At 39.6% G+C, this 23,507-nt stretch overlaps 2 protein-coding genes across 6 annotated transcripts; one reads left to right on the forward strand and one right to left on the reverse strand.

Moving 5' to 3' along the window:
* Positions 1-537: 537 nt before the first annotated feature.
* On the reverse strand, positions 538-11,978 carry LOC130192303 (very-long-chain (3R)-3-hydroxyacyl-CoA dehydratase-like). 2 transcript variants are annotated; one of them, XM_056412160.1, is made up of 11 exons: positions 11,659-11,978; positions 10,360-10,405; positions 10,071-10,144; positions 9,028-9,192; positions 7,474-7,519; positions 7,238-7,348; positions 5,938-6,065; positions 5,229-5,341; positions 5,039-5,145; positions 3,991-4,122; positions 538-3,301 (listed from the first exon to the last, which is right to left on the reverse strand). In XM_056412160.1, exons 1-11 carry the CDS (start codon positions 11,737-11,739, stop codon positions 3,225-3,227), a joined length of 1,080 nt encoding a protein of 359 aa, XP_056268135.1. In that variant the 5' UTR covers positions 11,740-11,978; the 3' UTR covers positions 538-3,224. The 2 variants fall into 2 exon arrangements, with proteins under 2 accessions (XP_056268135.1, XP_056268134.1); XM_056412159.1 differs by having other exon boundaries at positions 7,474-7,522; positions 11,659-11,977.
* A 1,897-nt stretch (positions 11,979-13,875) lies between these two features.
* Positions 13,876-23,102, forward strand: slc22a18 (solute carrier family 22 member 18). Of its 4 annotated transcripts, none has more exons than XM_056412156.1 (11): positions 13,876-14,135; positions 14,219-14,431; positions 15,522-15,619; positions 15,771-15,916; positions 16,598-16,730; positions 16,943-17,055; positions 18,932-19,042; positions 19,968-20,068; positions 20,157-20,258; positions 21,176-21,296; positions 21,597-23,102. In XM_056412156.1, exons 2-11 carry the CDS (start codon positions 14,267-14,269, stop codon positions 21,782-21,784), a joined length of 1,278 nt encoding a protein of 425 aa, XP_056268131.1. In that variant the 5' UTR covers positions 13,876-14,135; positions 14,219-14,266; the 3' UTR covers positions 21,785-23,102. The 4 variants fall into 4 exon arrangements, with proteins under 4 accessions (XP_056268131.1, XP_056268132.1, XP_056268130.1 ...); XM_056412157.1 differs by having other exon boundaries at positions 14,243-14,431; XM_056412155.1 differs by having other exon boundaries at positions 13,876-14,431.
* The last annotated feature ends 405 nt before the right edge of the window (positions 23,103-23,507 follow it).

A 23,507-nucleotide genomic window follows, 5' to 3' on the forward strand; every position in this document is an offset into this window, starting at 1 on the left:
AGGGAGGTCTGGGTCAGCCTGCTGGGTTTGCTGCCTCTGCGACCCGATCCCGGTGTAAGCGGATGAGAATGGATGAGAATGGATGAATTGATGGGGCTGAAAGAGACTGGAGGATACTACAGGTATGTTTAGACACAGTATGAGAAAAGTAAGGTTTTTTTGAATATCAAATATCATTGTTTAAGTATGAAGATGGAAATGAGGATGGCATGTCCCCTTTAAAAAAACAAAGGTCCCATATGATTCAGAATTAAGTTTTACTAAAATACTGACGGCAAAACGTTCCTAATGATGTTTTGAAGACAAAACCTACCCATCTAGCTCAAGAATAGGTGTGCATGTTCCCTTTTCTACTCACCAACTCCAGAGGCTGCATCTAGTTTGTTCCTGAGGACTTTTTCATGTTATATCAGTATCCTACCACCATGTTTCCATTCTGCAGTTACACTCAATATCTAATAAAAAGGCAAAATACCAACAACTTTACAGTTTTAACATTTCCCAAATAATTAAAATAAATGGACCCCACCTCCAAAATAGGAACTCTGATGTTTATTTTGTCAGGAAACCCTAAGTGTGACACACAATCAAGTTTGAATTTGGGTTTAAAACGTCTAAATCAAGCTGCATGTCCATTACACATCAATCCCATACTTACTTAGAAATCTGAAACAAATGAATCAAAAACTTCAGTCAAGACAAATAAATATAAAACAAACAAGAAGGCTCAAAAGGTGAACAGCTTGGAATAGACAAAGAAAACAAAACGTTTGGGCCAAGTGGGCTTCACATGGAACTAACCATCAAATCAAAAGATTCTTTATAAAACTAACATTTACTGCTAAAATCAAGTTACATCTGTCCATTTAGCCACGAGAGTTCCCTGTAATGTTAAGACGTTTTAAGAAGCTGCTGCTCCTTGAAAACTACATTTAAAAATATATGTACCAAACCAATACCGGATGTTATGACGTCGATACAGATATCAATATTTGAGGGTAAAGAAATACAAATTATCCCCTAAATTAGGTTTATTACCTTCGCATTGAAAATGCGCAAGGTAATGTTCAATGCGCAAGGTAATGTTTTGATCGCCGTGTATTTATTTATTTGTATGCGTGTTACTCGCATAACACAAAAAGTATTAAACCGAATCGCATGAAATTTTGTGGGATGATTGGTTATTATCCGGGGACCATTTGATTAGATTTTGGGATCAATCGGGTCAAAGGTCAAGGTCATAAAAAGGTCAATATCTTCTTTTTACCATAGCACGGTCAATTTGTATCCAATTGGCATGCAACTAATGCCAACATGTTCATAATTCAATGCCCAATCTTGTGATATGCGAAGGTATGCGCTCTACTGAGTGCCCATTCTAGTTAAATATAAATCGAGCCCAAGATATTCATTGAACAGTGTATTTGCATTTTTACCAACAATAAGTAGAATATTTCTGATGGTTTAGTAAGATTATGTTTCATAGAAAGAATCGAGAAGTGTTTGCATCAGGTATCGAATGTCTGAACCTCAACTCACTCGTCTTTTTCCCGTCTGCTGTAAACATCTCAGACTAATGATCTCAAATAATTTAACTTAATTCAGTTTTTAACAATCAGTTATATTTTTTGAAGTTTTTAACATGACAGTACTAACTTCACATCATGAGGTATAAGCATCACCGCGTGTCGCAGGTTACCAACAGAGAGTTATGTGTGAGTTGTGTCAGGAACATAAATAAATGTATATTTACGTCTCCAGTAATTTGCACAGTTTACTAAAATTCACAGAAGTTAAATAAATGACCGCTTCATCCAAGTGGCAGTGTTCGGAATAAAAACGGGTTGTAGTGAAGAGACGGTGTTTTCATGCAAAAAGGCCTCTGAAATAATATCTGTCGATTCTGGAACCATAAAAGTCGTGTTCGCTTCACAACTCGACATCGCCGGAGACGGATTCTTACAAAAATCCACAAGTTCCAAATCGCTTCGCTTGATCGTTGCGTCTGCATGCAGTCGGGAGCAGGAACCATTTTTAAACTCAAGGCGATTTTAAATACAGTACGTTCTCAAGATAAACACGTTGTTTACGGGCCGTTTTTCACACAACAAATCCCTGAAGAAAACAAGCAAACACCTCAGATCACCTGGATTTGCTCGTTTCTTGCATTCTAAACAAAAGCAGTGTACTCCAAATTCACAGATAGAGGAGCATCATTTTTCAGTCCATCAGACTTCAACATGGAGGACAGTCCATCAGACTTCATCATGGAGGAAAGTCCATCAGACTTCATCATGGAGGAAAGTCCATCAGACTTCATCATGGAGGAAAGTCCATCAGACTTCAACATGGAGGAAAGTCCATCAGACTTCAACATGGAGGACAGTCCATCAGAATTCAACATGCGGTTACGGGTTTGTTTCCAAACAAAACTGTGTTGATGGGTTTAGGAAAAGAACCAGGGCTTGGGTTCAAGTAAGTATGTCTGTTGCTTAAGTTACATAACTTAAGTTACGTGAAGTAAATCATGTCACGCACGTTAAAAGAAGCCTACACAAACACAAACAGCGGTCTCCTGGGTTAAAGTCCTGTGTTAGCTTGACTCATCCATCCACCCCGACCTGCTCCCTATGTGGACTTGCTTGGTCGAGTGTCATTTCTCTCCACTCCCGTCATAACTCCTCCGGCCACGAGACCGTTTTTGAGGAGTCGTGAGTGAGAACAGGTTGCGAAAATAACCTGAACTCATGTGAACAATCTAAATAAAGTGGAAATGGCAGATCTGTTGCGGCGTGTTTGTTCACAGATATCGTTTCCTTAATCTACGACTCTAAAACTAATTACTCCTGGATGTTCATTAAGAGAGCACTCTTGCATTTAAAGGAACAAGTAAATCAACAGAATAAAAAACAATTATATAAATAGAATTATATAATATCAAAAAGTTGATAAATACGAACATTGATAATAGAATAAACGTGGTGAGAGTAAAGCACTGGATCAACCGGCAGTGTTTTCAGGTGACCTCCGTTCAGTAGGATTTACAGGGTTTGGACTGGAGAAGTTCACCCAGTGGAGGAATGAGGGGAACAGTACTCCAACAGCAGGTCAATGTGTGTGTGTGTGTAGGAAGTTAAGGAAAGGCAAGGAAAAAGGAAAATAAACAGCAGCTTAATCTTGAAGGGGACGGCACGTCAGAGTGTGTTCGAAAACAAACTGACGATTTACTGGACTTTCGGTTTCCTCGTGCGGTATCGTCTCCTCCTCTGCTTGTACAGGTGGCGGCAATTGGTGAAAAGCCCTGTGGAGGAGAAGAAAGTGTCTCCGTCAGTATTAGGATCATGGGAGAGGTGTCATTCTTCTGTAACGGAACACCAACGCACAAAAAGCTCCGTTTGCGCAGCACAAAATCCAATTAAAATCACAGTATCCCAAATACAGTCAGATTTAAATATAACATAATATCTCTATGATTTGACAAAATAACAGTTAAATAGCATACCCTTGTTATAGGAGAATTACAAAAAAATAAAAACAAACTACATTTTCCAAAGCTGATTTTCAGTCTTCTATTTAATTAATTACACCGTGACAATCAATGAGCAAACAATCTGAGCGTGCTTGAGTTTGGTAATCCATCAGTCACCGTCATGTCTCCGTTTATCTGCGTGCACTAAAACAAGATTAAATCCCTTTGCGGTCCATCCCTGAAATATTCAGGAACATTTCTTTTGCATGGGCCCAGGTGTGAATGGGAGCAAGGGAAATCAGAGAAATCTCTACGTCCCACTTGAGCGACAATCACACGGGTTAAAAAAAGTCCCACTTTACACTATTTTACAAATCAAGTAACATCCTGAATTTTGTCAGTGAAGATGACAAACTTATTTGATAAATAGGTTATACTGAAGCAAAACAAATAAAATCTCGTCATTATTCTTTCTGATTTTTACCCCTAAACAAAGAGGGTTGTGTTAAAGGAGGTCTCACCCAGGAACATGAGGACCAGGTAGACACGCAGAGTGTAGGAGAAGCTTAAAGAGTGTCCCAGGAGCGCGGGGAGGGGCAAGCTGAACAGACGCGTCTCATCGAAGATGGGCAGGGACTGGATCACGGCCACGGCTGGAAACAACGACACAACAACAACACACTGTCAACAACAACTAACACGTGTCACGCGATCACTTCACGAGACTTTTGTTTGATCCTCGTAAATCTCCAGGGACATTTTTGGCTTTGAAAATGTTCAATCATTTTAGCTTAGGTACAACTTATGGGGGTGGGTGCGTTTTGTTTTTCCTTTCTTCAAATCTCAGAAGTTCAACCTGAGCTCATACAATGCGTCTATGATAAATTGTGTAGCCAAAATATAGACACCCAGACCCTTAGGGATACAAATGCTTTCCTACAACTGCGACATAATATTGTTTTAAAATATGTTTTACATTTTTAAATGCCAGTTTGTTGAGATAATACACACATTTTTAAACATTAATTAAAAAAATCTGAATTATTTTCTGTATTTATGTTCAGGGCAATATTTTTGTATACAGTCAATATAGCAATAATTACAAACACTGATGTTGATGCTTTTTGTGTGTGCAGGAAAATAGCATGTTAAATATCATGTATTAACGTGGTTTACTGCTGCTACAAATAAAGGTCCCCCTGGGGATGAGCAAAGTACATATCCATCCATTTGCCAAAAAATGGCTCAATCTGGTGAAACATAGCTAAAAACTAAAATTTTGAAGCTAGGACTCTAAATCGAAAGCTTGATATAATATATTGTAATGCATGGCACTGGTTTACAACAAAAAAAGCATCATAATTGAACAAAAAAGTAGTTTAAATTCTGAAAATGAATGACTATGTAGGAGCTAGGATGTTGGCAGTGAAAGTTGAAAATAACATTAATACACTCATTTATGGTCGTTTTTGACGCAGGCGCATTTGTCACCTCGGACACCAGAGCAGCTTGCTTTAAAGTGAGGCTCACGGGTTAAACCAACACTTTGTTAGTGAACTAGTCCCTTACCTTCAGCCACACCTCCCAGCGGGTAGAGCGGGATCCAGAGATTGTACCTCAGCCACGTTAACAGCTTCCACTCAGTGCTGATGCAGGCCAGCATGTAGAAAGGGTACCTGAAGAGGAGAAGCAGGAGCTGATGTTACCGCAGGCAACAACGCAACCGGAGGAGGGAGGGGGGAAGGGCATGCGAGCGCACCTGAAGATCTCAATGGTACTCCACAGGTAGAACACGAAGAAAACCACGGGTTTGTTCTGCATATCCTCCAGACTGCCAAAGACAACAAACAGAATGACGTTCCTCCCGGCCACCTGCGACGACACAAAGTAAACAAGAGCTCAAACGATGTCAAATCTTACTGCGACAGCATGATATGACATGATATTCCTTTATACGTCCCAAAGTGGGGACATTTCAAAAATACGGTGGCGTTTTAGACAATATGGATCTTCCAACTTTGCGGGATGTAAATAAACATTAATTTCCACTTTCACAGAGTTTCATTTCTTAATCAACAGAACTGACGATAGATACTAAATATTCATTAAAAAATATAAACAACAAAGATTAATTTTTCCGAATACTAAATGCTAGGGGATGATTTCTTTCTGTTTGGGATACGTCAATACTTTGCAATACATTTTTTGTATCAATTACAACTTCCACTGTTTATTTTAGGATTTATTTCCTTTTTTTTATAAATGGGGAAGGTACAAAAATACCACAGAATTTGCCAAAGGAGTCCACAAGCTATTGGCCATGCACTGCGTGTGTGAATATTCCTTTTTTCATATTTTTACTATTTACAATAAATACTCTTTTTTTGACAACTTCAAGGTTTACGGATGGAATTTCAGCATCACGATTGAAATCACAAGACGAGAAGCGACCGACTCCCCTGCATTACCTGTAACATAGCAGGAAAAAAGCCGCTCTTAACCAGACCCAACAAGGGGTTGATGACCTCGAGCACGGCCAACATCTGACAGAAATACATCATGTCGGCCGTGGTGTGGAAGGTATCGTAGAACGAGTCTGAGGACGAGCCAGAGAAACAAACGGGACATAATTAAACAGCACACCGCATGAGCCACTATCCATAATCCTCATCATTTACAAAACAAATCCCTTCTGTGAGCCGTGTTCCCGTTTCAATTCAAATGAGCTCATCTGTGAATAGCTCCTCACAAACAAAAACACACACACACACACCTCTCCTCTGGGTTCTCTGGACCTCCTGTTCTTTTTATTTTACTGAACAGAGGAGCCAATTAGGTTCGTCCGTTTCTGTATTCCATAAGCACTCACACAGAAATTGCTAATTATTTTTTATAATGAATTATTGTGTCCATAAAATTCAAAAGCCATGAGGGACCGCGTTAATAATCTATATTTAGCCCTCTAAAGTCTGCAGAATCTGCTCTGACTAACTATTTCACAGAGATCCCTGAATCCCTGTGATGGACTGAAACAAACGACAAGAACAACTGACATTAGGATGACTAAAAATAAACTGATAGATTCAAGCCGGTTTCATGTCTTTGCAAGCAGCCGTCTATGGCATCCTGAATGGACCGGAAAGTACTAGTAGCTGCCTTGAAAAGGTGGGGAATCGGTCCTAGAACGTACAGTTACATGTAACCGTTTGGCAGGAATGTTATGTATACATGATTTGAAAGACTAACAACACACAAATGGCCCTTTATAGAAAGCTGGTGTCGTGAGAGGTCTTCTACGGAAGTATAAAAAGAAAGAGAGAGAGTGGAATGTGTTGCCTAACAATACATATAGAGTTGCAAATTCATGATAGTTTTTCATCTGTTCATTTTAATACAACATGTTAAAAATAGAATAAATAAAAGACGCTACACTATAACTAGAAAAAGAAGAAAAAAGATCATTATTGGCCAACACTGCTCCCATTGATCGATGATGGGCCCCAACGAATACTGATAATAACACTCATTGAAAAAAGCATTTCATTTCTTCTCTTGCACAACATAATCTTTAACCTCGCAGGTTGACCTCACTCACGACACTTTGGTTTCGGCAGTAGAAGAACTGTTTGCACGTTCAAGACCAAATCCAAAGATAAGTAATGTAGATACTGTGTGTTTTAGAGCAAACATGGAGAGGCTCGGGGGTCTGAAGGTGGTCGCACACACTTTAATAAACCGTTGACATGACAGTGTTTGCTTTTTACAAACCTTGACCCAGAATGAAGAGTCGAACCGTCATGTTGACAAAGATCCAGGAAAACCCCAAGAACTGCACCAGGTTGTACATGAACAGGTATCCTTTCTTCAGCCCGAGGTAGGCTGAGGAAACAGAATGCAAATAACTCAAATTAACTGGTTTAAGGTGCAAAAAAACACGTCGACTAAATAATGAAATTTCTATGAGTGTTTTATTGTTTGCAGGTGAAGAGCTCAGTGTGACTTACGGTCTTTACGGACTCTTGACTCGACACTTATCTTGTTGATCTTCTCCTCCTGAAAGAAAATCACACCATGAGAATTTTATTCTGCAATTATCAACATGATTTAAAGGTTTGCGTTACATTTACTGGCATCATCACTTGAATACATACATATTCATGTATAGCAATTATGGGTAATGATGACACTGACTAAAGTATACATTTGTTAGGATTTTGTGAGTACTTTTACAAATAAAAGATATATTCAAAATTCATACATGTGTATTTTCAAGCTACTGAAATGTTCACAACAATATTAGATAACTCCGCTATGTGAATAGATACAAAGTGTTTATTTGACAACTAACTTGAAATATGGCAAGATAATCAAAGGTTTGAAGCTTCATTCATAACTTTGACATTCATTCTTAATACATTTGGAAGCGGCAAAGCTTTTTGGTTTTTAAACGCAGTTTTTCTGCACAGCTGCAGGTAACAAACTAAGGTTATTATTATTACGCTATTTGTAGAATTATATTCCAGTTTCCTCTTGTGATCCAAACATTTTCAATAACTCTCGTCCAAAAGGAAGAATCGATTGGAAACAAATAGATGTCATCATTTCTAAAATTTCCAACGATTATATATAATTCAATTCAATTTATTTTGTTTATAACATGCAATGCTTCAATCTGTATAAGTTAGCGTTTAGCCTTCAAAAACAACATGTTCACTGTTGTCAAAAACTGGTTGTCCTCACGTGTGTTATATTCATTACAGTTGATTTAATTCAAGAAGACCAACTCATTTATTCTGAATAACAACTTCTGTAAATTGAGGATAACATATTTTTAGGAATCAGTACAGCCCTAACTATTTATTATTAAAATAATGATGCAAAAAAGAAGAAAAGATACTTGAAATTATCAATGCAGAAAGTAGCATTGCTAAGCGAACCATTCACAAAGATATACAGTGTGGATTAGATGAGGAAATTACTCCCCGACTTTTAATGTTGCTCTTCTCACTTTTATTTTACTCAACATTGATTTAATTGAACAAACTTACATAGAATTTTAGAATAGTTTGGTATTTCACTAAAAGAAATTGTGAAAGCCCAGCTGGAGTTGGCTAAATCGACTCGTGTGTAGAAGGAGTTCAGATTCACATGAGGAAGAGAACAGTCATGCAGCTTATTTGAATTTATACCTTCCCGATGTTAAGTTTAGACAGACCATAATGAGCGATGTAAATTTGCACGTGGTTTGGCTTTGCACGAGGAGTTGAGCTGAGGCTAAAAAAAGATTTACCTTGGCCCCCGTTTTATTTTTCTCTTGGTTGCACCAACCTCACTGAGACTTAAAATTAAATTAATTCCTAAAACACAAACATATATATATATATATGTATATGTGTGTGCTTTAGGAATTCATTTTATATATATAAAGTAATTTCCCTTCACGACAGACTCATGCCACGTTTGCATTAGCAGCCAGAAACCCTTTCCATGGTAGACCACAGGTTACTCTCTCCTCAAAGTGGACTTATTCTTATTCATCTGCTTCTCTAAGTTCTTACCTTAGCTTGAAGCTCCATCTCTGCGTCAGACTCGTCCAGCCAGCGGTCGAAGTCCGGGGTCAGAAACAGAGGCTTCTTCCCCTGCAGGGTCAGCCGGTTCCACCAGCGGTCCTCCTGCTTCTTGATCTTGATGTCCACCTGACGCTGGGTGGACTTATGCTTGATCTGAAAACACAGTATTGGATCATTTATATGAGTTTTCTTAACCGAGACACACAGAAGGCAACGACAAGAGAGAAACTGTTCAACAGTCGGTTCACGTGTATCCGAGAAGGGGAGAAAGAAAACACAAAGACGGAGACTCCCACTTGATGTACATTTTATGGATGATTAATAACCTTGGATGGTTAAAGGGGCAGTTAACTGTGGGATAAATGATTGAAAACTCTGCAGCTCAGTCTCAGAATAAATTAATTAAAAATAAATAGAAAATTCCAGGCTGTGGTTTATCAGCCAAGCCTCTCCAGCAAGAAGGCTTTTTAATATTTGAGTTCATCTCAACTTTATAGCTGTTATTTCTAGCTGGTGCACTTCAATCAGCGGCATGACCCATTATCACGTAGTCGTTCATGTACAGTATTACAGTTGTGATAAACTGGATTATTTTTCATCTGAACTGCAAGAGAAAATTTGATGGAATGTGCTTTTGTATTGGCAGAAAATGCTGACTGGATAAATATTCTTGTAGGTCCGAATTGCATTTTCTTGTGTTCCTGCGATTATTTAGTTTTGTATTATTTATTTCCAGTGATCTATAAGTAATGCTGTAAGGTGTGGGATGACCCCACACACACACGTTTACATTTACACCCATCGTACCAAGTGACACACCGCTAAAGATTGTCTTGGAAAGAGAACGCAATAAGAGACAAGGGAAAGGGCAACTACAAATAGGCCAAATAGTTAATACAAGACCCTGAAGGAAAATAAATTGAATCAATAACTGTCCTTCTAAACTCCAGTGTTTAATCTAAATCATATTTCAATGATGAAATAATAATACATTTCAACATCATAGATGTACATGGATAAAAGATCAATACCTCAGGTCTAACAGGCTCCAAGAACTCCAAACTGAACTTGTATTCATTAACTCCTTTAGCTCCATGGCCCTGTGCTGTGGAAGAAGATGAATATGTTCATATTAGAACAGCATTAGGCTTTACAATGCGTTTCATATAGAAATTGCTATCATAACAGACATCATAAATAAAGATCAAATCTGTGGAGTATTTTACAATATTTCCACTTCAAAAATGTCATCATGAATTTTCTCTTGAATTGTTCGCAGCATATTTTTCCTCTTGACATGCACCAATGAAAAATACCAACCTCTGAACTGGAGCGTGTTGTTTTCTTGCAAGCTGATTTCGAGATTCTGAAAAACAGAAATCAGGCATCACAACCAACCAGACACCCAACAAAATGAAAATGAAAGGACAAGTCTGGTTAATGTGCCATTGTATTCTATATTATAACAAGCCATGCATGAGTCTCTCACGACTTATAGACTTCCCTACGGTGCCTACTGCACACAACGCTCACATAGGTTCCTGCCATAGACATACACCTTTAAAAACAGGTCACAAGTAAAATAGTTTAATTCATTAAACAAGCTGAATGGTTATCTAAAACAGCTGCAGATGATATCTATATTGTGAAAGCTTAAAGACAGTGCATGTAGGTTTTTGGACAATGATGGAGCTATATGGCGAATAAAATCAGGCTTTGGCTTGTGGGATCAATGTATTGTTGGTTTTGGTTTAGTTTGAGTATTACTAAAGCTATTAGCCTTTAAAAAATGAATACAAAGTGCATAGTGCTGTATTATATTCTGAGTTTAGGATACATTACAGAACTATCTAATGCACTTTGTACATATGTTTTTAAGGTGTTGCGTACACTTTACGGGCATTTTTAAGACTTAAAAACGTGGTGCTACTAAATTGTGTTGCATTATACTGACATGTGTTTTTAGTCTTTCCTCGTTGACAAATAGACCCACAATGTGAAACACGGAGTGGGTTCCTGTCAGCCTGCTTCGGGTATCGTTAAGCCATTCTGCTGGGAGGCTGAACAGGATCCTGGACCACCATTAAAAGCTTTGCATCTTTTATAAGACATTTGTCGGACAGATGCAGGACGATGATCGGAGGAGGAGCAGGAGGAAAAACCTTTATTCCGTGTTACAAATGCCAACGAACTAATACAATGAAGACCATACATTAATCATAGTTGTATGACCGCGATGACGACAGACAATATGCACACCGTTATCAACACTCGTTAAATAGTGTTATTTCAGCGGCAAAGACAGAAATATATACTTTTTCTGAACACGAACAAACGTGTATTATTATTATTGGCTGAACGTTACTTCGAGGCATCACGAATTAACCGTTAGTCGTCAACCGTTTCGCCACAAGGGTTTAGTTTTAGCTCACACTCGCGACAGCTGAGAAGATTTACGTTAGGCTATTAATTATGCTAGTTAAGCTAGCTAGCGAGCGTCACACGCACAGCGTTTAGCTAGCTGTGTAATAAAGTTGAGATGCATTTAAACGCATTACTTGAGCAGCAGACGACAGGTCTGAGTGGGTTAAAAGCTGAAGGACGCAGGACTCGTCTTACCTTCGCGTCGCTCAGGTCCACCCGGAGATAAATCTCTCCGTGCCGCTGAGACCAGTAGACATGAGGGGTGAGGATCTGCATGGTAAAACTTTGTGTCTTCTGAGAGTTACATGCCAAACAAACTAGGGGAATGTTACTCAAAACGGATGAACTGAAAGCCTTCCGTCAGTCTGACAACCCCCAACACACGCAGACAACAGCGGGGGATGGAGCGCCAGCTGATGGGAGCTCGCTTCCGGGAAGAGGAGGTCGCTCGCGGACTTCAAGATAAGAAACCTAAAGCGCTAAATTTTAAGTTTCAAAATAAGAGTCTTCAAACTGTGGTTTATTTATAGTTTCCACAATAAATGTTTTAAGAAATTCGAATGTGAAGTTATGTTTTTCAACACAATACTAATAATAAAAAATACAGGATTACAAATATTTCTTATTTTAGTCATACTTTTTTCCCAATAGATTTATTTGTAATGCTATATATTTTAAAAGTTGTAATAGCTATACAAAACATGAAAAAAATCCTTTAAGATTTTAGATCAACCGAAAGCGACTCCAACGCAAATGTTGTCTCGGATACTTTCTCATTGCAGGGGGAGGTAAAATTGTAAAACAATAAAAGCATTTTCTATATTGGTTTTCATAGGACTGCACTTGAGGGGTCCTGACCCTCAGGTCGGGAGCCACTGCTCAAAAGCATTGATATTATGAGTGTGGGTCATGTCAGCTGTGTTCATCAACATGATTGAAGCAAAGTTAATATGTCATACCGTCTCCAATTTCACCTTGCTCCTCTTTCATGGTAATCCTCCGCCCATATCTTCTAAATTCCCACACCAAACCAAAGCCATTTGTAGTGACCTCGTTGCCTCTCAAAAAAGGTCACTATGGTTGCTTGGAGGTTTAGTTTCGAGGCGTGCAATAAACAGATGGCAAGTCCAGTGTGTAATGTGACAGGATATTCATTTCTAGAGTTGTATGGCTTCCAACACAAACTAAAATATGCATTCCTTGTCCAAACACACTTGTCTGCTCCGAAAAAATGAAAGAAATCAAAACGCATTGCCACCTGTTCTCCCACGCTCAAAAAACGGTGTGCTCCTGCCAATCTATCAACACCTGGCCTTAGTGATTACCCTGATTATATTGGCCTCGGTTTTTATTGACAGTGGCCCTACGCCCCCTGCCGGTGGTAGGTTCAACAAAACAAAGGAATAAATTGAATCTTACACCATATTTAATTTTAAAAGTAGGAAAACGACCACATTTAATAAGGACATCGTTATTTATGTTTCTGAATTTTACAATGCGACTTTATTCTTAGAAATGTAAACACGATAAAAGTATCCAATTACTCCAAACATCCTTTGATCCCCAGCAATTATGCAATTCCAAGTCCTTGGGTCCAGAAGTAGTTCATGCATATTGGAACATATTGGAAGTGATCTCAGATGATTCGACCACAAGAGGGCGGTCAGAGCCTGTGAAAACTGACCCAGTGATATTTTCCACTTGAGTCATCCCTTAATTAACTTAAAATAGTACCCAGGTTAGAATCACACACAGAACACACCTACTTACAGTAATTGCTCTTGTGACATCCACTACTTTAGCAAAAATGCAGTTTGTCATGTAAATAATAGTCCAATAATTGCACCCATGACAATTGTACACTGTCAAGGGCCACTGAGCGGCACATGGAGTACTTTAGACTTGTTTTGAAATCATAGCATAGTTGCAAAACAATTATGTTGCATATAATAGGATAGGAACTTGTTGAGATAGGCAGACAAAATAGCATGAGACTGATATGCCGCACAACGTTTAACCTTCAACTCTGCCACACAGCGTGATTAAAATGTACAGCTTTACATCATAGAACCACAATATATAAAATACAATGCAATAAAATACAAACCACACAATACAGTGATACACGCACACACCAATTTACCATATATTTTACATTTTGGACATATAAGCAATGATAAGAAAATCAAAGTGGAACAACTAATTAAATATAAAGCCTTTTAGAAAAAAGATACAGTAAATTCTCGATTTATAATATAAATCAATAAATATTACATGCCCGATACGGAGGGTGAAGAGGTACTTGAGTCGGAAGAAGTATATCCTTCACCCACAAACATTAAAATGAGCGATAATCATGCAAAGTACGATTTAAGTGGGAGCTTTTGAATGCATCACTGTAAAAACAAATAACAACTTCCACCTCGTCGGTGGGATCTTGTTAAAGAGACGTTTACGTGCAGGGATGAACATATACTATTTCTAGCTGCAGCCCTGAAGGTGTGCCGGCTCATACAGTGTGAGGTCCAGCTGTTCCGGTGAACAATGCAATCAAAAAATGTTCCGTTAACGTTTTACTGATGTGTAACTAAGTAACTAGTCGGTAACATCTGCTCCCGTAACGCCTCCATGTCAAATCGCTTTTTGGCTCCAAAGTACAACTATAACATCAGGTGAGTTCGGTAATGTGAGAATTCACCGGCTCAAATACTGTTTCACCGGACTATTGTCACCGTGATCCTTTGATTTTTTGTAGACGGACATTAATGTTACTGTATAGATTGAGATTTCTGCAAGAAGCAACATGAGTGGAAGAGTAGAAGCAACCGGGGAACCGTCTCCCGGGGCTTCTCCTCCCGCCCAGGAGAACGCGACAGAACAACGGAAGAGGACGAAAATCATTTTCGTGGTTTACGTCATCGTTGCTTTGGATGTAACATGGATGTTTTTACAGTTTTCCGTCACCCCTGTGAGTATTTCTGTTATGTGCCTCGAATGAAGCTGAGATTTCCGAGCCGACCCTGAATGTGAAAACGCTTCAGGAAATGCTGTATATTATTTATTTTACGCCTCGGACGTTGTGATGAGTCACGATGACACATTGCCTGTAGTATTTATTCTGAGTGATGATTACGTGTATTATGGTACGTAAACAGTAGTTTTTTTTTCTACTGTTGCATTAATTGATTCATTAATTAATGAACTGCACCGCCCGCCATCCCTCGTGATAAACAGGTAGATTATGCAAAAATACTTTAAAGTAAAAGCCCTCCATTCATAAATCTGCAGATAGATTGGCTGAATACATTGTTATATATCTTACGGTATATGTTATATAAAGCTCTTCAGTGGCGGAAGAAGTATTCAGATCCTTGAGGTAAAAGTACTCATAAACTGTGTACATACTATACTTAAGCAGTGGAAAGTAACAAAGTACATTTACTCAAGTACTGTACTTCATTTAAGTTTTTCCATGTTCTGCTACTTTATCTACTCCACTACATTTACTACCTTTTAAAGGCAAATCGTATACGTATTATTTATTTTTATTTATAAGCCGACACGTTTTGTTAACTGTAATTAAAAAGAAAATTTGATTAATAATACTAAATCGAATCAACTAATACATTATGACGCTTTGTTATGTATAAGGATAAGACCTATTAATACCTTGGTTAAATTGTCCCAGAAGTAGCCTATATGGTATAACACAGACAAAAACACTGGAGCAACATAGCCTACATATTGATGCATCAAGAATTATAATTCAATACAATTAGAAAATATTTTAGAAATTGGCAATTTATAGAAATGTATACTCTTATTATATTCTGAAGTTAAAATACTCAATTTACTTTTGAAATGTAAAAAAAAGGAAGAGTTGCCTTAAAAACAGACTTTTGTGCCCCGCAGTAAAATAGTCACAAGATGCAAAATTAAAGTCACAATTTGGATGTGTTGATTAGTAGTCGTTCTAATTTCAAAAGAATAGCTACTCTAAGCATGTAAACCTCACCACGTACTTTTGTGTTAATTTGAAGATGGTTTTCTTTCTGTAGTATTTGGCAAAGAAACTTGGCCTCGACACCTTGTGGTTTGGTTATTTACAAACCACAGTCGGTGTAATCCAGCTGCTTGGGGGTCCTATATTTGGAAGGTAAGACAATTTTGACAAATACAAAAAAAGTTCCCGCTGCTTTTACAGTTGTGCATGAAGGTTATTCGACTTTCCGAGGCTGCTGTTCTCATAACAGCGACCGGAACCGTTTTTGTCCAGTCGAAAAAGTTGTGGTTGTTGTTGTTCGCAGGTTTGCAGATGTCTTCGGAGCACGAGCAGCTTTGTCTCTGTCGTGTTCCTCCACTGTCGTTTTCTTTCTGCTGCTGGCCATAGCAGAGAATCCTGCCATGCTGTTCATCCACAAACTCCCCACTGTCTTCATGCACGTTTTAACTGGTAAGTGCCACTCATCTAGAATCCCGTCCAATCAGTTTAACATTTTAAACCTCAAACCAAGATTATTATTTCATCTAGATTAATTATTTGTGGTTATATAGTCATTATTCATTCCTCTCACACTTTTATGACTTTGTAGCTAAACTAAGTGTGCAATTCCGAGTATGAGGGCCAGTGTTGAGGACAGAAACACCTGAAGTCATACCATTCCCAGAAAAAAAGCATCAAAGTAATTGTAGGAATTATTTAAAAAATATTGTTGATTATTTTTCTCCAACGATTTTCTTTATTCTCAAAATCTCATTTTTCATTTTGCGAACAATCCTTTAAAACTGTGTTGTAAAAAATACACATTCAAATGAAAGAACTACTGTGATTAGTGGAATTGCATGAAACCAAAAAGCCATCTTTCACACGAAGAAATAAAAGATAACAAAGAAAAACTTTCAATTTTTATTGTATCATGTTATCCTGTAATGTAAGAAAGTATTGATGGGGATTTGGTATCAGTAGATAATCAGTAATAAGGACAACTGATTACACCATTTCACATCACTATCATATCCATATTCTGTGGTTAAATTTAGTGAAACATTAAAATAGGGCATTATAAACACCACTGACCTAAACTCTCCATCAAATACCTCTCCATCCTTTTATTTCCTCATCTCCTCTCTGCAGCGTCTCAGATGGTCGTCGCAGACCTTTCGGCGCCTGAGAAACGGGCCGATGCTTTATCCAAACTCGGTCTGTGTTTTGGCATCGGCATGATAACTGGCTCCACGTTGGGCGGCCATCTTAGCACACGCTATGGGTGAGTTTAACTCTGTGTGTGTGTTGCTGGTTATTCTCAAGCAAGTAGTTCGTCAATGTTGTGTTTCCAGCTTTAACTAAATGTGGAAATGCAACGGGAATTCTGATGACATGAATGTGTGTAAGATTGTAAATGCACTGTATATATTACAGCTACAGTACACCTTACATGGCAAATGCATGTGTGCAGCTAAAACTGCTTTTAATTCCCAGGGAGACATTCACTGCATGTTTTGGCGCTGTGGGGAGCGCCTTCAGTTTACTGTTGGTTTTAAAGTTTATCCCCAAAACGACCAAATCTCAAGCTTCAAGAACCCACAAACACAGTAAGACACACTTCCTTCCGTCTGCTTGTTCTCAGCTGTTTGGGAATCTCTATTGATGTTGATATTTTCAGGCCTATGGCACACAGGCGGTATTAGGAAGGAGGGGAAAAGCAGGCCATCTCTTTTTGCAGTCAAAATAATGTCATTTTAAATGAATTTCCTCTCATAGAAATCAGGAATACACAACATAGGATGTACGGATACACTACAAAGCCGTACTAGAGGTTAAGAGAAGTTGAGAAGTGAATGCAGTCGAAGCGAGAGAGGGAGAGCGGGACATCTCGTGGCTGAAAGGCATCAATGTTATCACTCAACATCCCTCTTGGCATCGCATCCTGGTGGAATGTTATGATATGATCAGAGGATTCTTCTTCCGATCCCATGGTGACAAGAAAGTCGAAACCTTTACGTTTAAAACCTGTCCGTAGTCAGACTGTAGAAATCGACTGAAAACATGGAGATCTCTGAGGAACGTGACGAGTATTTTCACGAGGCAGAGCCCACGACGGCCCATCGTCGTCGTGTCGTGTCATCAAACCCTCCCGATGCCCAGCTGGAGCGTCTCCTCGCGGAGAAGAAAGACAATGCCCTTGAGATGGAAAACAAGGTCCTCAAGAGGAAAGTGGAGCTTTTGATGACCGAGGTCGAGCGCTTCAAAGCAGACAAGGCGATCAGAAACGGAGACCACCAGAAGAACCAACTCTTACACTGCAGGCATGAGTTGTCGGTGCTGGTGAAGAAGATGGGCCTCCAGGGGAAGGAGCTGAGGAGGGCGAGCAGCCTGAACGAGGCCCTCAGAGAGGAGCTGGAGTCGGCGAAGAAGAAGCTGCAGTCGGCGAAGCAGCGTGCCGTCGGCCAAAGGGCGGAGCAGCACCACCTGAAGGAACGTCTGGACCAGGCGGTCCGAGAGAGAGACGGCCTGAACGTCACGCTGCTGCACTGCAGGAAAGGATGCTCGGAGTTGCGCGACACGATCAGCGAGCGGCAGTCGAGCGCGAACAAGAAGGACGGCCACTGCAAAAGGCAGACGAAGGAGATCCATCTCCTCAAGCTGGAGAACCAGCAACTGGAGAGGGAGAGGGGCATGGCGGGTGGAGACGCCGAGGGCTGGAGGCGGGAGCTCCGAAAGTGCGAGGAAGAGCTCCACGCGCTGAAGGAGAAGCTCGAAGAGAGCAGGAAGGTTCGCGCCATCGGGGATGACATGGGGAAGGAAATACTGATAGTTCAGCAAAGATCTCACGGGGTCAGACGTCCCGGCCAGGAGGCGCCTCCTCGGCAGCTCGAGTCCGTCCGGAAGGAGTTGCTCGACCGCACCGAGGAGCTGAGGAAAGCGCGGGAGCTGTGCGAGGAGCTGAAGGAGAAACTGACGGAGGTGGCGGCGCGGTGCCAGCTGAGCCAGGCGGCAGCCAGAGACCTGAGAGAGAAGATCAAGTCGGTTACGGCGCAGAGGAACATGTACAGAGGCCTGACGGAGAAACTGGGGGTGGAATTAGAAGATTTCAAAAAGGGGCAGCGCAAAACGAGGAGGACCAAAATGACCAAGAGGTCATCTGGAGACATATCCAGCTAGTCTCACCTCTCGCCTCCATCCCGAAAAACACCCGCTGAGGCCTGGATCCTGGCCGGAGACATTTATTATACAAATAAACCGACGTAACATGATACTGGATCCAGTTCTTTGTGTGTGATTTGTTGTTAGTTTGTGGTGCAGTGGAAATGACAACGGTTACCGGTAAGCTAAATGCCGGATGAACTTGAAGACAATTTTCCATATTTTTGTTCAACTACTGCTCTTTTAAAATGTTACAAACACCCGCTGTACACGTCCAAGGCTTGTGTTTCTTAAATGATTGTAGTGTTCTTGAATTCGCCGCAGGTGAGAACAAAAGTAAGTCCATATTCAACGTGGGAGAGATCACCCGGCTGCTGAAGTTTCCCGGTGTGAAGCGGACGTTTCTCGTGAAGATAGTTGCCGGTTTGCCGACAGGTGAGAGGGTCGACGTGAGGAGAGGGTTCGTCTTCACACTGCGATGTATTCACACTACAATGTATTCCCATGCTCACTTTCAATGTAAATGAACACATTGTGTCAATACTACATCTTGCTTTGCAGCAGAAAACACAGACTCTGTGTGAATTATCTGTCCAGTTTACTCATCATTTTTCTATTGCGCAATATAGGCAATCAGTAATCAATACAGCTGTTTATAACGGCCTGATGTGTGATGTGTGGCCTCCAGCTCAATTTACTTTTATGGACAATGGATTATCTGTTAAAAGGCCTCTTTTAAAGTCTACGCTGCATTGACTGTGGGTCCGTCTTTCAATCGGGGGGGTCGGTGGTTCAATCCCCGCCCTAGTCGATGTGTCCTTGAGCAAGACACTTAAGGTTTTAAGCACCAAGCTATTTTTAGGCCTCTGCTCTGAAAATTGCATACCCAAACTAAAAAGGCTGCATCTCTGCAACCGCTAGGGCTATTACATTATTTTTTTATTACATTTTTACCTTTTTACATTTTTTTTCTTTTGTTCAGATGTGTACATATCAGTCTATATGTTACTTGGTAAGAGGTAATGAAGATGTCACACAGAAAAAGAAAAAAAAATGTTAGGTCCGAATTGAAAAAAAGCACGTCCGGGATGATTATATGTTTGGAATGAGGCAGTTGAAAGGTTTACAACTCTCACAAATCATATTAAAATATGTTGTGAATTACTCCCTGTAGACAGGGTATATGAATGTAATTTAATTTTTAAGTCGCTTTGAATAAAAGTGTCATCTAAATGAAATGTAATAATAATGTAATAGCATGTAAGAAGAACAATAAGATGTAATAACGCTGTGGGTTCAGTAGAGTTACATTTAAACAAACTCCAAATCAAACCGAAGACGTGCTTTTCTCCGCCCGCAGGCATTTTTCAGGTGATGTTCTCCGTCATTACGTTGGACTTCTTCAAGCTGAGACCTGAGCAGAATGGCTATCTGATGGCATACTTTGGCGTGGCCTCAATGGTGAGCGCCGCCGCCGCGCAGATTGAAACACGAGACGAGCTGATTTGATTCTGATTCTGGACCGAGTGAAACCAGGATGTGTGTGCAGGTGGTCCAGGGAGGAGTGGTCGGTCGGCTTACAGCGAGGTACTCGGAGAACTCGCTGCTGCTTCTGGCCATCGGAGTTTCCTCTTTGGTGGGATTGGCTCAGGTACACACACAGAAACACAGAGTCTCTCATACATATCATTGGCTTATTTCTATTTTACTTCCTACCTTCTTCTTTCATGTTGTGTTTATTTTCCGACTGTTCAGTAGTTGGTGAAATCATTTGACTGTGAGAACTTACTGATGGCGCCAGAGTAAAAGACAGGAAATCACCACATAGTCGTTGGCCTCCGACATCTGGGGAACATGAATGTGTGTGAAAACGTAGATAGATAGATGGATGGATGGTTGGATAGATTGATAGATATGGATGGAAGGTAGGTAGGTAGATAGATAGATAGAAGATGGATGGATGGATAGATAGGTAGGAAGATAGATAGATAGATATAGAGTGATGAAAGATAGATAGGTAGATAGAAAGATAGATATACCTGGATGGATGGAAGATAGATAGATAGATATAGATGGATGGATGGATGGATGGATAGATAGATAGATTGATAGATATGGATGGAAGATAGATAGGTAGATAGATAGATAGATATAGAGTGATGAAAGATAGATAGGTAGATAGAAAGATAGATATACCTGGATGGATGGAAGATAGATAGATAGATATAGATGGATGGATGGATGGATGGATGGATAGATAGATAGATTGATAGATATGGATGGAAGATAGATAGGTAGATAGATAGATAGATATAGAGTGATGGAAGATAGATAGGTAGATAGAAAGATAGATATACATGGATGGATGGAAGATAGATAGATAGATAGATGGATGGATAGATAGATAGATCGATATGGATGGAAGATAGATCGGTATTTTCATTGCAAATACACATTGACATCGACAATAAGTCTCTCTCTCGGCTCAGGTGTGCTCATTTGTTCACGATGAATATATTCCTCAGCTGCTCAGATATGTGAACACAGTATGTGTGTTTATTCCTGCAGGCGTACATGCAGGACGTGTTCCAGTTCTGCCTCATCGTCTTCCCCATGATGTTTTCTCTCAGTTTGTTTAACGTCATCACAGACACCATGCTCACCAAGAGCGTGCCGTCCTCCGACACAGGTGACGGCCTCCTGCCTTTCTACTCGCACAACATTCACAAACCACCACACGACCACCACCGTCACATTAAAGCTGCATTTTGGTCACGTTTAAAGCCTCTGATTAAAGGAGGGAAAGAAGTGTAACTTTACTTTACTGTTTGTTATTGCTTTATGTTTGTTATGGTCTGTCAAGGGACTACAGATGCAAATTAGCTATAGCTACAATCTGGTACAGTGCATCAAATGATTTTTTTTAAAAACACCCCAAACTACAGGCTCAATTTATACTAGATACTGAGAATGACTTTGCTCTTTACAGGCACGATGATGGGACTGTGTGCATCCGTCCAATCTCTGCTCCGCACAGTCGGGCCGACTGTTGGCGGCTTCTTGTACGTGAACTACGGAATTTCCTCTATCGGCTTAATCCAGTTTGTCGTGAACGTCGGCGTGTTTGGGCTCCTGCTGCAGCGTCATCTCACGAGGACTGCCGAGCATCAGGAATGAAATATTGATTTGATAATAATGTTTGATTTTTGGAACAATCCCTGTGTAACCCGCTGATATATTGAATGTATTGAAGTCATCCAGTGATTTACATGATGAGATATGGTCAAGAATTTGTTGCTGTTTAATAATCTGTGGTGGAGATTCAGAGTTGAACCACTAGATGGCAGCAGATCCTCTCTTCTACCAGGTGATACTTATATTTTCCAGGGTGTAGTTTGCCGCTATTGAGATTTCATGAAAACATCATTGCACGTGATTCAATATTAGACCAATCAACATCCCTGCTAATTGAAAATAGAGCAATGTATAATGAAAGTTTATTTTCTTATTAAAATTATTATTATTCTTTAAAAAAATGATTTGTGCATTAATTCATATAAAGGCCATGAAGTAATACAGACTTCTCTTCGCATTGAATAGTATTAATCTGTGGCATAAATATCTGTATTTGATCCAGTATATAAATATAATGAAGATCGAATTAATATTTCAGGCCCGTCTTCGTTCCTCCCCCATTAGTCATCTCATGTCCCTTCAGGTTTATGCGCTGACTCTTTGGAGGGGCCCAACCCCCAGATTTGGAACCGTTGAACTGAATATTACCTGCAAAGTGGATTAACTACCTCCACCGTCTGAAATGCCACTCACGCATTAATGCAGATTAATCTAATAATGCAATCTATAATGATTTATCAGCTGCAGAGGGTATTTTTAGATTGTTATATTCATACTTTTACTGGAATAAAGGATATAATTAGAGTAACAGCGCCAATATTTATTAATGAATATATTGAATCACCAGTGCAGAAAAACAAATGACGTACTGTGTGGAGGACAAACAAATCCTGTAGTGGTAATCACAGCCTCAGTTGTTCTCTGTCATATTTATTTAAAGTTCTCGGCCTCTAAGCTGCAGCGTGTTGAAGTGATGTCACAGAATCTGCGGCAGGTGGTTTCATTGTTTCTACAAAGTACTTTGTGTTTTTGAAATATTACGACCAGCAATCCGGGATCACAGTTGGGGGTGAGCGGTGTTATAGAATTATTATGGGTCAGGCAACACCTTCAACAGATGTCACTGGTGTGATTTCTATGCCAGTTTGTTGAGCCGATGAAAGCAGCCACACAAAAAGAGGCCACACTGTGCCTTTCAGATTACATCTAAAAATAAGTAAACACACAAACATGTTCAGATTATTTTCTGTGTTTTCTTCATGATCGTTAGGAGGGATTTTGAAACACAGATATATCAGATAGATGTGTACGTTTTTAAATCAAGGTATTGCATACAACATTAAAATGTCTCTAGAACATTTTACTATCAATTATTAAGGCCTAATTGTGAAAAATATTTTTTGTTTTAATAGAATTTAAGAAAGAAGTAAATATAACCATTAGAAATCAGCTAAAAAATGTATTTGTCTTGCGGTAAGCAAACTTATTTCAAGCTTTGAATCATCTTAAACATGTTTCTTTGCATTCAATTGAAGAGGAACAATCTTATTTAACTTTACATATTTCATTTGTGCACAGTCTTCAAATGTCAAGTTCCTTTTATTCCCAAAGATTTCAAAGCGATCAAACCTGAAGGTTATTTTTAGGAACTTCTTAGCTGGCAGAGCGTGACAGTCTGTTTATGCAGACTGCACCTTTAATGTGATCAGCCGGGTCAGTGGCAATCCCATCATCTGAGCCTGATCTCACACACACACACTCACAC

Source organism: Pseudoliparis swirei, chromosome 4 (assembly GCF_029220125.1).
Source record: "Pseudoliparis swirei isolate HS2019 ecotype Mariana Trench chromosome 4, NWPU_hadal_v1, whole genome shotgun sequence".
In the NCBI taxonomy this organism is placed as follows: domain Eukaryota; kingdom Metazoa; phylum Chordata; class Actinopteri; order Perciformes; family Liparidae; genus Pseudoliparis; species Pseudoliparis swirei.

Excerpts from the sequence above, each read along its gene's own strand:
- LOC130192303 (XM_056412159.1), bottom strand. The coding sequence starts at position 11,739 with ATGCAGATCCTCACCCCTCATGTCTACTGGTCTCAGCGGCACGGAGAG. Across the intron at positions 10,406-11,658 it reads TGGACCTGAGCGACGCGAAG|AATCTCGAAATCAGCTTGCA; the intron begins GTAAGACGAGTC and ends TCTGTTTTTCAG. Across the intron at positions 5,146-5,228 it reads AGTACCATTGAGATCTTCAG|GTACCCTTTCTACATGCTGG; the intron begins GTGCGCTCGCAT and ends TCTCCTCTTCAG.
- slc22a18 (XM_056412155.1), top strand. The coding sequence starts at position 14,267 with ATGAGTGGAAGAGTAGAAGCAACCGGGGAACCGTCTCCCGGGGCTTCT. Across the intron at positions 20,069-20,156 it reads ACTTTGGCGTGGCCTCAATG|GTGGTCCAGGGAGGAGTGGT; the intron begins GTGAGCGCCGCC and ends ATGTGTGTGCAG. Across the intron at positions 20,259-21,175 it reads CTTTGGTGGGATTGGCTCAG|GCGTACATGCAGGACGTGTT; the intron begins GTACACACACAG and ends TTATTCCTGCAG.